Source organism: Microtus oregoni, unplaced genomic scaffold, assembly GCF_018167655.1.
Source record: "Microtus oregoni isolate MIOR12 unplaced genomic scaffold, Mior012 000023F_ref0000262, whole genome shotgun sequence".
In the NCBI taxonomy this organism is placed as follows: Eukaryota; Metazoa; Chordata; class Mammalia; order Rodentia; family Cricetidae; genus Microtus; species Microtus oregoni.
In genome coordinates, this window is record NW_024543082.1 from 8,493,226 (window position 1) to 8,507,626 (window position 14,401).

A 14,401-nucleotide genomic window follows, 5' to 3' on the forward strand; every position below is an offset into this window, starting at 1 on the left:
GAGTTTTTAGGCAGGCAAAGGTGAAGCAATACTTGATCATTTGCTGAGGTTTTGTTTGCTGGCTGTGATTTTTGGTCTCATTTTGTGATGGTGTTTTACTCTGTTCCTCAGTTGGTCTTGAACTCCTGAGCTCAAGGGATCACTACTCAAGCCTCCTGAGTAGTGTAGCTGTAACTCCAAGTGTACTCTGCTATATTTTCCTACGGAAATTGCTCTTGAATAAGTCAAATAAATGTTGGTTCTTTGCCTTGCTCTGCTTTGGTATTCATACTTGCCAAACTAAAACTTTTGCCAAATACCAGTTCCTTTTTCACTTAGTCTCTGAGCCAACAAAGAATTAGCAGATGCCTAAGGTAAAAGAGAATATTACTGATCAGGGGAACCCTACAGTTTGTTATATGACAACAGGACATGCCATCATCAAGCTAGCAGACCAGCAATCATGTGAGCATAGGTGTATCTATGGGAACAGTTTTCGCCTATTTTTGGAGGTAAATATTCTCCTGTTTTTATGAAACATAAACTAGCAAGCTAGAAAATAGACATTTTAAAAGGAAGAATTGGACATACAAAATAATTTGAATTGAGTATATGGACAGTGTTAAGGAGTCAAATAAAGGGGTGCCAGCTAGTACTTTGTGTTTCGAAGCCTTACCGCCTTGCTGTGTGTCACCTCCAGAGTGGCACCTCCCAAGGAGGTGCTCGGGCAGAGAGATGTTGAATCCCCCTAAAAGGTGTCCTAGTGCTGGCGTTACCATGTGTAGGCTACGGAGGTTGAGCACACACAGCTGATGCTTTTCAGTGCTGCTTATGAGTCCTACAATCCACCACATAGCATTGCTTTCTTGTGTGTAGTCGACAACGGTGGTTTTCTGGAATTAAAACCTGAATTGGGGACACATGGATTAAACCTTTAATGGACTGAGAAACATTGTATTAATATTGCTATATTAATATACACATATTACATAATCTCATATATATATAAAACTTAATGTGAAATTAAGACATCATTTTCTTTCAGGCATTGGGATTAAAAACTGATCCTCTCATTCTGAAATAATGCTGGGCAGATACTTTCCCCTGGGTTTCGTTTTCCTTTATTTTGCATGTTGATGAACACACACACACACACACACACACACACACACACACACACAGAGGGAATGCCTAATGTGCCTTTTCCCCCCGGTGTCCTCCAGTACCCCATAACCACTTCTCATCTTCCCATTTTAGAATATGGGGAAAGCCTGGGATTTCTTCAAGCTAAGACAGCAGGAAGTACTGCTTGTAAGCTTGTAGGACAGCAAATGTGCGGGTCTAGGTTTTTTTCCTTCTTCTGAAAACTTTTTTTGTATCTGTTTTTGAAGATGAAATTCAGAATCTTATAATAAATTCCCCCCTTTTCTTTGCAGAAACTGATGACCTAGAAGTATCTCAAGGTTCAGGAACTTTTCCTTCTGGATATTTCTACAAAGACCAGTGGAGGCCCAGGAGGTTTAAGATGCGTCGTTTTAATGACCCTGATAACATCACAGAATGCTTGCAAAGAAAAATGGTGTATTTATTTGGTGATTCCACCATCAGGCAGTGGTTTGAATACCTCACTATGTTTGTCCCAGGTTGGTGCTTTTGCTTTTGGTTTCATAACTGTTTCCCTGTGTACGTGAAGTCAGATTTGAAAGGAACAGGTTCCCTTTGGTGCCTGAAGAGAGGCATCAGGTGAGGAGGCAGTTTCTCTATGGGACTAAGGATGTATCTTAACCCTGGAAGATGTGTGCCAGCATCTTGTCGGCTGTGGAGTCTTGGATGTGGCAGAAATTAGGTCTCTCACAGAGGCTTATCCCGCTGCCTCTCTCTGGCCTGGGAAGAGCCACCTGCTCTGCAGGGCTTCATTCTCTGTATCAGATTAGAGAGCTGAACTATGTCCCCGCACAGGTGTCCCTCACTTCTACTAATCTGGATTATAAAACAGTTGGCCACTACCAGCTATTTCTTTTCTGGTTCTGTTTGGCTCAACTCTAGGTCTATAAAGGATTTTACTGGAAGGAATTAGCCAAGTGGGTCCTTGTAGCAAAGGCATCCCTTAGGCCTCTCCTCAACGGGATTCTGAGATAGAGATGGTTTCCGTTGAGAGATTTTGGGTATGTCCCAGCATTCTTAGTGTCTGCCCAGCTCAGATCCATAAGACTGGGCTGGTTGGAGACCTACCACTTATCCATAGGAGGCATTCTCTTCTTCTCTAGGGTCATGTGCTCACCTATTAAGGAACAGGTGATGTTGTGGGAGCTGTCTGTGTTTCTGTGTATGTGCATGTATGGGCGCAAATGGGTGTGTGTGAAGATATTGTGCAGGAGGCCCAGGTCAACCCGGGGTGTTTGTTCTTAGGCTCTGTCCAGCTTGCTTTGTAAGGCAGTCTCGCTGGCCAGTGATCCTGAGAGACCTGGCTGTCCCTGCCTCTCCAGCATCATGATTACAAGCGTTTGTGCCATCTCTCCACTTTGCTTGAGTTCTGAGGATCAAACTCAGGTCCTCATTCATATTTTTACAGAAAGCACCAGCTGAGCCATTTCCTCAGTCTATGTGGGGACTATTTTTTTAAATGGTTCTAAGTGGCTTTTTATATTTTCTCTTTAAGATTTCTTTATATATGTATTTATGTATATGGGTACTTTGTCTGCACGTAAATCTACACACTGGAAGAGGACATCAGACAGTTGTGAGCTGCCATAGGGGTGCTAGGAATTGAACTCAGGACCTCTGGAAGAGCAGTGAGTGCTCTTAACCACTGAACCATCTCTCCTACCCTGTAAATGGAGTCTTTTTTTAAAAAAATAAAATAAATTCTTATTGTTTTGTGTATGAGTTGCTTATGACTTTTTAAAAAAATCATCTCTAATTTACTTTTTAAAAGAAAAGGGAGTAGATTTTACTCCAAAGAGTAGAAAGTCAATTTCAGTTTTTTGGTGAAACAGACCTGGTCCAGTTCTGGTTATTGAAGCAGAGATTAAATATTCGGAGGAGGAAGTCATGTGTAGCACGGTGCTGGGTAAGCCTTGGTGCTGACCGGGCAGGCCTGCAAGGCGTCTGTAGTTGCTTCTTCATAATTTCTGATGACGTAGCTTGATATTTCCTTTAATAGCAATGATCACACAGGCTGTTTTGATGATTTTCCACCAGAACCTTTACAGACAGGTTTTCATCTGATATAATACAGCCTTGTGTGGGTGCCTGATCTTTATCAAACGATGATAGCGTGAACTTTTATTCGCTTTAACTCCGGACGCTACATAGTAATGAACGAAGGCGGAGAGTCTAAAGAAGAAACTCAGGACCGCATAGAGCATACAATGGAATCTGCCTTTAACCCTTAAGGGGAATATAGTCGAATGTGTCCTTTTCAGAATTGACTGTAAACTGTGAGGCAAGACACTGATGTCTGTCTTAGTTGATTCATGGCACCTGTGGTAGTGGGCACTGGGCAGCTGCTAAGGAAATGTGACTGGAATTGCATTAACAACATTTACTAGTATGTATGTATGCATGTATTTAATGTAAGACAGGTTTTGCTGTGTACTCTTGCTAGCCTAAAGAAGGACGCTTAAAAGAAATCCCACAGTAGCTCAGAATTGAGTATAATAGAGGGTTATTTATTTAGGGGTAGACTCACAGATCACAATCCTCTGCTCCAATGGGGGACAGCAACCGGGAAAGAGGCCAGATGCGCACTTTTCTTTGGCATATCCAGTATAAGAGGCCACACCCAAGTGGGCGGGTAACTTAAAGGCTACTGGTCATAGGAATTCCTACAGCACTAGCCTGCAGCTTGCTTTATATATCTACCTGGCCTCCACTTTGTGGGGATCCTCCTGCCTCTGCTTCCCATGTACTTAGGTTATGTAGGAACTGGGCCTTGAAACATGACTTAGAGGTGTGGGGGAGGAAGGATTTCCATGTCATGCTGCTGACTCACTTCCTCCCTCTCTCTCGCTTTCCTTTCCATTCCTTTTTTTTTTTTTCTTGAGAAGGATATCACTATCTGGCTAGTCTGGAACTCACTATATAGACTGGGATGGCTTCAAACTCATAGAGATCCACCTGCTTCTGCCTCCCAGTGCTAGGATTAAGGGCATGAGGCCACCACTTAACCTAGATATTTCTTATGTTAGACAAGTTTTCTTGTAGGACATTAGTATGGTTTTCCAACTATAGGGTAAAAATAAAAGTCAAAAGAAACAGAACCGCTTTTTTTCTTTTGTTTATTAGAAAAACAAGAAATTTGTTTTTTTTTTATTCAGAAGTATAATTTAGATTTATTTATTTGTTTCCCTTTGTTGAGGCAAGATCTCTCTCTGTAGCTCTGGATAGCTTTGAACTCAGCAATCCCCCGTCTTAGCCTCCCAGGTGCTGGTATTATAACCATATGCTACCATTCTTGGCTTAAAAGTTTATTTTTAATTTGACAAATAATTGCATGTATTTCTAGGGTACAATAGGATATATTGACAGAATGATCTTATCAAGCTAACTGACATACCTGTCACTTCATATGCTTATTTATTTGCAGTGGGAACCTTTAAAATCTCTCCGGGTGTTTCTGAAGTATGTTATTGTCAACTGCACGGCAGGTCTCCTAAATTGACTCTTCCTCATTAGAATAGCTACCCTTGATTGACTTCTCCTTTGCCTCCCAAGCTCCCTGACTTTCAGTGAGTTTCTACTCTCTGAGAGTTGGATTTTTTTTAACTTATTTTTATGTGTATTGATGTTTTGCCTGCATGTATATCTGTGTAAGGGTGTCACATCTTGGAGTTATAGACAGTTGTTAGCTGCCATGTGGATGCTGGGAATTGAACTCCGGTCCTCTGGAAGAGCAGTCAGGGCTCTCTCTCTCTCTCTCTCTCTCTCTCTCTCTCTCTCTTAAAAGATTTATTTATGTATATGAGTGCTCTATCTATATGTACACCTTTATGCCAGAAAAGGGCATCAGATCCCAGTATAGATCAGAGCCACCATGTGGTTTCTGGGAATTGAACTCAGAACTTCTAGAAGAACAGCCAGTGCTCTTAACCTCTGAACCATCTCTCCAGCCCTACAATCTGTGCTCTTAACCACTGAACCATCTCTCTAGCCCTCAGAGAGTTAAACTCTTAAAATTACTGCATATAAGGAAGGTTATGGAATATTTATCTTTCTGTGTCTTGTTTATTTTACTTAGTGTGACATCCTTCCAGGCTTATACATGTTTTTGCAAATGGCAGAATTTTCCAAAAGATGTGTGTGGTTACTGAAATATGCTCATAAAATAGAAGCTACAGCCCCATCCTAGAAGATAGATTACTCATTTATTATAAGGATAACATATGAATGTCAACTTCATTCTTAAATATTCTGTGAGCTGTGACAATAACAAGATTTCTTGGCTTAATGGAGGTAATCATCTTAGACATATCAGACTCTCCCACTGATAATATTGCTTCTTATGTGATGTTTTGGAGTGATTTGAATAATTAGGGCACTAGACTAAAGACAAAAGTCCACTGATTCAAAATGGGACACGGAGAATGGGTATTCCTTTTATACTTACATTGAGCCTCTAAAAAATATGGTGGCGCACACCTTTAATCCCAGCACTTGGGAGGCAGAGGCAGGCGGATCTCTGTGAGTTCAAGACCAGCCAGGTCTACAATTGCTAGTTCTAGGACAGGCTCCAAAGCCACAGAGAAACCCTGTCTTGAAAAACCAAAAAAAAAAAAAAAAAAAAAAAAAATTGGCAAAACCACTTAACTATTCAGATTGTATGTGTTTAGATTGAAATTTTTTCATTAATTTGGTGTTTTCCTTGTTTCAGATTTAGTGGAGTTTAATTTGGGTAGTCCCAAGAACGTTGGTCCCTTCCTTGCAGTGGACCAGAAACACAACATCTTGCTCAAATATCGCTGCCATGGTCCACCCATCCGCTTCACGAGTGTCTTCAGTAGTGAGCTTCACTATGTGGCCAATGAGCTGAATGGGATTGTGGGAGGGAAGAACACAGTGGTGGCCATAGCTGTGTGGTCTCACTTTAGCACATTCCCCTTGGAAGTATATATCCGGAGACTCAGGAACATCCGACGAGCTGTGGTCCAACTCCTGGATCGAAGCCCTAAGACTGTAGTTGTCATCCGGACAGGCAATGCCCAAGAGCTGGGGCCTGAGGTCAGCCTTTTCAACAGTGACTGGTACAACTTTCAGTTGGACACTATCCTTCGGAGGATGTTCTCAGGGGTTGGAGTCTATCTTGTTGATGCCTGGGAGATGACCTTGGCTCATCATCTACCCCACAAGCTGCATCCAGATGAAGTGATTGTGAAGAACCAACTGGACATGTTCTTATCTTATGTTTGCCCCTTGGAGAACTGACTATCTACTAAAGGACTCCCATTCAGGGACCTTTCCAGTTGACTTGTAGGATAGAAAGTTTGTGATTGGCTCCATCGTGAGATGGATGCGATCAGTACGTTTGACATTTCAAAAAAAAAAAAAAAAGAGCTGTACTTTGCATAGTGACTTGCAAAGAACTTAGGCAGTGTAGACTGCACTTGTGTCTACCTGTAGGATTTTTCTGTCTTGACATAGCCATTGTAGAGCTCTTATTAACAGCGTCTACACACTGTATTGCCCTGTAACCAAAGATGCTAACGAGTGTATTTGAGCTAGCTTCTCCCGGGGTGGAGATTTCTGTGCTAATGCCGACCTGAAGTGTTTTGAGTAAACAGAATGGAAAGATTTGGTTGGCAGTGCTATGTCTTCCATTTGCCTGGTAAAGGAAATGGAACATGTCTTCACGAACAGCACAAGGATCCCTCCTCAGGAACAGAGCACTTATTGTCAGAGGTTCTCATGGCCATGCTGAAGACTGCTGTATCTCAGGAGTTTCTGTTGACTTTTTTCCCCCCTGAATCACTTGGAAAGGCCAATGTGTGTGGTCAGAATTTTATAATAAGGATATTAACAATTTCCTGCTTTTGTCTAGAGAAGAAGCTAAACAGAAGAGCAGAAATCTGTGCTTTGGATTGGTATTCGCGTTTGATAATTATTTCTTACTTGATTCAGCTACGTTTTAGGTGATGAATAGTTATTCTAGAATGACTGCTTTTGGAAACAAATATGGAAACAAGTTTATTTTCATGTTCTGGAGCGTGTGCTTTTTGAGAACTGATTCTTATGTAAAGAATGCTGCTGAATGTCATAACATTGTAGACTTTCTCCAATCAGAAGTTCCTACTGTTTCTCTTTTCTTTTAGCTGTCATGAAGCATATGCTGAATTAGACATTAAACCAGATCAGAAACTAATAAAATTAGATATTAAAATCCATGGTAGGTAGTTTTTGATTTGGGCATAAATTATACATACACATTATCTCATGCGTGGAAGTAAAAAGCTACTATTTAGCTATCTGTTATTCCTGCTAGCTTTTCATCTTTTTGGACTGTGACTCAAACCCAAGACCTTGACCATACTAGGCAGGCACTCTATGGAGTTACATTCCTAACCCATTTCTGAACATCCAAAAATAAAAGGATTGGCCATTTTTATTGGACTTTGTCTTAATTAAATGGTTTGAAATTAAAATTAGGATATTTAATAAGTAGTTTTCGCATTACGAGAGGTTATAATTTACTTTTGTTTTCCCTAAACATGTATAAACATTGGGGTGTCTTAGGAGATAAAGAAAAATGCTTAAAGCAAGAAAAAGAATGCACCCTCCAAAGAATAAAAAATTTGGGCTTGTCATGTAGAGGATTCAAGTTCTTCCTTTTCTACTCTCGAGGAGAGCAGTAAATTTATAAAATATTTTGTGGGGGAAAGTTTTATAATTGTTTTTGGAGTCTGAGCAGGCCAGTGAAGCTAAACATTTATGACAGCTTAGTTTTTGCGGGACTGAGCATGAAACCACTGGGGCCTTGTGCATGCTAGGCAAGCTTTCTGACCCTGCACTAAACACCCAGTTCTGTTATATTTTATAATTACAGAACATCTCAGTAAGTTCACAGGTCGGTCTTGAATTTGGTTTGTTGCTTTCATAGATAGATAGGCTTTGAATCTGCTACCTTCCTGCCTTAGCCTCTCCAGTAACTGGACCTATATAGGCTTTGCCACCAGCCTGCTTTCTTTAAATGGTCCTTAAGCTTACAGTGTTTGATAAAAATGAATGAGAGGCTCTACCTCCAGGAATTATGGAATTAATGTTTGTGATAAATGCCCAGAGATTCTGATGCAGTTGTAGGGTTCCATATTTTGAGAAACAGTGACAAAGAAAAGATTGATCTAGAGAAGTAACATTGCTTATCTATTATTTAAAGGCTTTATCAACTTCTTAATTCTGGTCATGATTCAGAAATATAGGTGATAAACTAGGTGGCGGTGGTGATACACACTTTTAATCCCAGCACTCGGGAGGTAGAGGCAGGCAGATCTCTGTGAGTTCGAGGCCAGACTGATCTACAAGAGCTAGTTCCAGGACAGGCTCCATAGCTACAGAGAAACCCTGTCTAAAAAAAAAAAAACAACAAAAAAAAAAAACAGACCAAACCAAACCAAGCAAAACAGAAATATAGGTGATATTAGCTCATTTTTTTTATAGGAAGAACTCAAATTTGAATTGGACTAAGGTATGTGGAGTCCATGGCCCTGCTTAGCTACAACTTGTTTGACTTCTGTGAAAAGATTTTATGTTAGAGAACTTTTGAACATTTCCTTAGGGGGGATTTTGGGAGGAAGCCAAAGAATCCCTTTCCCAGTGAAGCTTCAAAGACCACCTACCAGTGGTTTAGAGTGATTTCTATGGCTGGTTTGTTGTGACCTTGTTCAGTTTCTGCTTTTCAGTTTGCTGCACAAGGCCGTAGCTGGTTTGAAGGCACACTTTCTTGAAGCCCCTTTAGCGCTTCAGTCCCCTGTTTATCTTCATCCACTCTGGTGTGGGAATGTTTATCCAAATTAGAATGTCGCTTAGATATTTCCCAGCACAGTTAGATACAGGCTGAACATTTCTAACCTGAAAATCCAGAACTCTCCAAAATCTAAAGCTTTCTGAATTAATGAGTCACACAATGAGTCAGACAGATGTGGGGCTGGAGACATGGCTCAGATTTTGGAGTATTTGCTGCTCTTCCAGAGGACTGAGCCTGAATCCCAGCACCCATGCCAAGTGAATACAAACCACCAGTAACTGAGGTGGATCAGGTGCCTAGTTTTTGTCTACCTGCATTTGTGTGGCATTCACTCACACTGACACACACAGAAACAGACAGACCCACACACAGGCATAGACTAATAGACAGACAGATGGACGGATGACCTCCCCTCCTCCCACAGGAACACACACATACACAGATAAAATACTAAAAACCAGGCGTAGCATATGCTTTTAATCCCAGTTCTTGGAAGGCAGAAGCAGGCAGATGCCTGTGGATTCAAGGTCAGCCCGGTTTACTAGTGAGTTCCACACTTTAACCAGAGTAACTTGATGAAACATTGTCTCAAAACAAACGCAAAACAAACAAACCAACTAAACCAAATGCGCACATACAATAAGAATATAAAAAGTCTTAAAAATAATATTTAGAAAGCAGACATGCTAAATGTTACATAAAATTTCCTTAAAGATATATATGTAAAGTATGTGTGAGACCTACATTTCCTATTTAGGCTCGTGATACATTAATGAGTTATATACACATATGTGTGTGACTATATATCATATACACACATTTATATTCCCAAATCTAAAATAATTTAAAATCTAACAGTTATGGTCTCAAGGACTTTAGATAAGGGCTTCTTAACCTTATAAACATTTTATAAGTCAGTTAGTTCCACATAGTTGTGAATTTCAGCATGCCAGATGACAATGTTTAAATACACATTTCTCTTGATAAATACAAAGATGATCATAGTTTTAAAGAACTACAAAATTTTAATTAAAGACCCAATCCATAAATCAGTTCAACATTAGCTAATTCAGTTGAATTCAAATGAACACTAGACATTTTTTTTTTTTTTTGGTTTTTCGAGACAGGGTTTCTCTGTGGCTTTGGAGCCTGTCCTGGAACTAGCTCTGTAGACCAGGCTGGTCTCGAACTCACAGAGATCCGCCTGCCTCTGCCTCCCAAGTGCTGGGATTTAAGGCGTGCGCCACCATCGCGCGGCTAGACATGCTTTCTTTCTTTCTTTTTTTAAACCATATACAATTGATCATCTTTATTTCTAGGTTCCATATCACTGGCTTAAGCCAACTTCACATAAAAATATCTGGGAAAATATTGCATCTATACTAAATGTATACACTTTTCCTGTCATTATTATATATAACCAATAAAGTGTAGCATCAATTTATATAACATTTACATTCTATTATGTGTTATAAGTAAATTAGAGATGATTTAAAGTATGATGGAGGATGTTTGTTAGACACGGATTCTATGCCATTTTCTATAAAGGAGCTGAGCACCCACAGATTTTAGTATAAGTGAGCCTGAGTTGAGTATCCTCAGACTATAATATAATTGATCCTAGCGCCCAAATCCTGAGTGATCGCTGGAGTTGGAATCACAGAGTACATGTCATTTGGGCCTTTACAAAATTAACCTATAGTATAAATATTTTTATATGTTGAATAGCCTTAATAATTACAAAAGTCTGCCTAAAATTGTGCTATCCAGTAACAGTTTTATTATGTCAGTTGGTCATTATGGTCGGATGTTTGGGCTTGTAATAAAATACTGAAACTTGTTTATATACAGTTTTGTTGAAATAAAATATGAATTTGTGGGACTGGAAAGATGGGACAGCAGTTAAGAGCACTTGCTGCTCTCACAGAGGTTTGTGGGTTTGATTCCCAGCATCCACATGGTGGCTCACAACCATCTGTAATTCCAGTTCTGGGGGAGAGGGGTTTCTGACCCTTTCTGGCCTCTGTGGGCACTGAATGCATGCGGAGTACATACTTACACACAAGGAAAACACTCACACACATGCAAATAACATTTATATTTGAAGTGACAGTATTCATATTACTGAGCGACCCATACTCCTGAACTGAAATGATTATTTTGCTGGTATTGTGAAAGGAAAAGCCCATAATAAGAACATTCTATGAGAATTATACTTCTAGAAGGTATCCTATTAAGAATAAGTTTTCTTGAGCTGGAGCAATGGCTCAGCACTTTTCTAAGAGTTTGGCGGTCTTGAAGCGGGACTGGCTTGGTTCCCAGCACTCCATCAGGAGGCTCTTAGCTGCCTGCAGCTCCAGCTTCAGGAGATCTGGCCCCTCCACTTCTATCTGTAGGCACTAGCACTCACTTGCACATACCCCTCCGCATGTATACATGCAATTAAAATAATTCAGCGCATACAGAACCGATCCTAGGTATTCCAATGTATGTCAAGCATTTTACCATCCAGTATATTAATACCACCTGACAAACTTTCTTGTCTAGGTAAGTTTCAGATGGATAAATCAGAGTCCTTGGCAAGAACAAATACAGTAAGCCTTTTCATATTCCTGTGATACACATAAAAGTGAGTCTCCTGTTTCTGGACCCAGATGAAAAAAATGACAGCCACTGAGTGGGGGCAGGGAAATACACTCTGGAGGGAGGTAACAAGACGTCTTAATTCTCCTACACAATGCAGTTAGGATTATTTTACAATGCAGGGTCAGTGTACTCAGAATAGCTGCTACACGGGTGGGCAATAAATATGATTCTGGAATTGCTGTTTCCTTTTTCAAAGTGAGTCTGCAGTGCCTGGTGCACTTTGGGAATCCTGGGGCAGCTGAGAGGCAGCGAAGGACCAGAAAGCTGTTGAGGCAGAAGTTTAAGGTACAGAAACCAGGGTAGCAAAAATGTGCTTCATCAGTTCTGCTTAACCCGTCCTTTCAAAATGCGAAATGGCATTTTAAATATAGAGTTTAAGCACGAAGACTAAAAGAAAAAGAATCACTCAGAAAGAGAGAGAGAGAGAGAGAGAGAGAGAGAGAGAGAGAGCGATTGGTGTGGGCATCTCTGAGACAGAACTTCCAGAAACTCATTTTAGGATATTTATCTCTTTAAAGAATGCTAACCTGGGGCTGGAGAGATGGCTCAGAGGTTAAGAGCGTTGCCTGCTCTTCCAAAGGTCCTGAGTTCAATTCCCGGCAACCACATGGTGGCTCACAACCATCTGTAATGGAGTCTTCTGGCTTGCAGGCATACACACAAAGAGAATATTGTATACATAATAAATAATAAAATATTTGGAAAAAAAAAGTTTAAAAAAAAAAAAGAATGCTAACCAGGCCAGGTGGTGGTGGCGCATGCCTTTAATCCCAGAAGCAGAAGCAAGGCCAGTCTGGTCTACAAGAGCTAATTCCAGGACAGGCTCCAAACCTACAGAGAAACCTTGTCTCAAAAAACCAAAAAATTAAAAAAAGAAGAAGAATGCTAACTGGGTAACCGGGACTGGAGAGATGGCTCAGTGGTTAAGAGCACTGGCTGCTCTTTCAGTAGTCCTGAGTTCAATTCCCAGCACCCACATGGTGGTTCAAAACCATCTACAATCTTCTATGTCTTCTTCTGGCATAAAGGTGTACATGCACTAGAGTACCCATATACATAAAATGAATAAATCTTAAAAATAATAATGCTAAGGGGGCTAAAGAGATGGCTCAGCCATTAGGAGCACTGAGGACCTGGGTGAACCCACACGGCTCACAACTGTCTGTGACTACAATTTCAGAAGAACCGACACCCTTATACAAGCATACACACAGGCAAAAAGCCAATGCACATAGAAACAAATACGTTTTAAAAATGCTAACTGAAATGCATCACATACACACAGAATTTCCTTTTTAATTATTATTATTTTTAAACAAACGAGAGCTGGTCAGGCCTCCTGAACTCTAAGGAGCTGAAGTCATGATGTGGATGAGCATTCTTACTGCCCCTATAGGACCCTGGGTATTTCCACTGTAATCACAAAACTAAACTGTAACAAGGATGCCTGGAGATGATGAAAGAGAAGAACAGAACCGAAACCACCGCAGTGAGTGTCCCAAAACTAAGCAGTGAAACTGGATGTCGGCAGAAACCCCTTGGGTGTTGTGCAATGACTGGCCCGCAGTTAAGCCCACTTCCCCCATCACCTGTACCAGCATTTTCACCCAGCTAGTGAGCCCTGTTTCATTTGTGTTGCAGATTATGAACACACAGAAGAGATGCCCCTTTCTGAGTGCCATGCTCACAAAGCTGAACTGGGGAAACTAATCCTCCAGACAATTCCATTTCCACGCCTAAGAAGCCACAGTGATGAAATGACGTTCGGGTACTCAACTTCATATGGAAAAGCAAAAACCCAGGATAGCCAAAACAATCCTGTACAATAAAAGAACTTCTGAAGGCACCACAATTCCTGACTCCAAACTCTACTACACAGTTACAGTACTGAAAACAGCCTGGTATTGGCATAAAAATAACAGACAGGAGGACCAATGGAACTGAATCAAAGACCCGGATGTTAATCCACACACTTTCAAATACCTGATTTTTGACAAAGAGGCAAAAAATATCAAATGGAAAAAAGAAAGCATATTTAACAAATCGTGCTGGTATAACTGGATATCAACATGTAGAAGAATGAAAATAGATCCTTATCTATCACCATGCACAAAACTCAAGTCCAAATGGATCAAAAACCTCAACATAAAGCCAGCCACACTGAACCTCATAGAAGAAAAAGTGGGAAGTACACTTGAACGCATTGGCATATATATATACATATATACATATATACATATATATGTATATATGTATATATATATCTATATCTAGCAGCACAGACACTGAGAGAAACAATTAATAAATGGGACCTCCTGAAATTGAAAGCTTCTGTAAAGCAAAGGACACAGTTATCAAGACAAAACAACAGCCTACAGAATGGGTCCTGGATAGATGGCTGAAATTTCATCTTATACCCGTAAGAATGGCCAAGATCAAAAACACTGATGACAACTTATCCTGGAGAGGTTGTGGGGTACAGGGAACACTTCTGCATTGCTGGTGGGAATGCAAGCTGGAACAGCCCCTTTGGATATCAGTGTGGTGATTTCTCAGAAAATTAGGAAACAACCTTCCTCAAGACCCAGCAATACCACTTTGGGTATATATCCAAAGGATGCTCAACCGTGCCACAAAGACATGTGCTCAACTATGTTCATAGCAGCATTGTTTGTCATAGTCAGAACCTGGAAACAACCTAAAAGCCCCTGGGCTGAAGAATGGATAAGGAAAATGTAGTACATTTACACAATAGAGTACTACACACAGAAAAAAAATAACGACACCTTGAATTTTGCAGGAAAATGGATGGAACTAGAA

The 14,401-nt window shown here is 40.4% G+C and overlaps 1 protein-coding gene across 6 annotated transcripts in view; it reads left to right on the forward strand.

Annotated features, from left to right (window-relative positions):
• Nxpe3 (neurexophilin and PC-esterase domain family member 3) overlaps positions 1 to 10,800 on the forward strand; it is a 54,452-nt gene extending 43,652 nt beyond the window's left edge. For all 6 annotated transcript variants that reach the window (XM_041672851.1, XM_041672853.1, XM_041672854.1 and 3 more), the window contains 2 exons: positions 1,416 to 1,622; positions 5,852 to 10,800. In XM_041672851.1, coding sequence (XP_041528785.1) covers positions 1,416 to 1,622; positions 5,852 to 6,402 — 758 coding nt within the window. In that variant the 3' untranslated portion in view covers positions 6,403 to 10,800. The remainder of the gene's footprint in view (positions 1 to 1,415; positions 1,623 to 5,851) is intronic.
• The last annotated feature ends 3,601 nt before the right edge of the window (positions 10,801 to 14,401 follow it).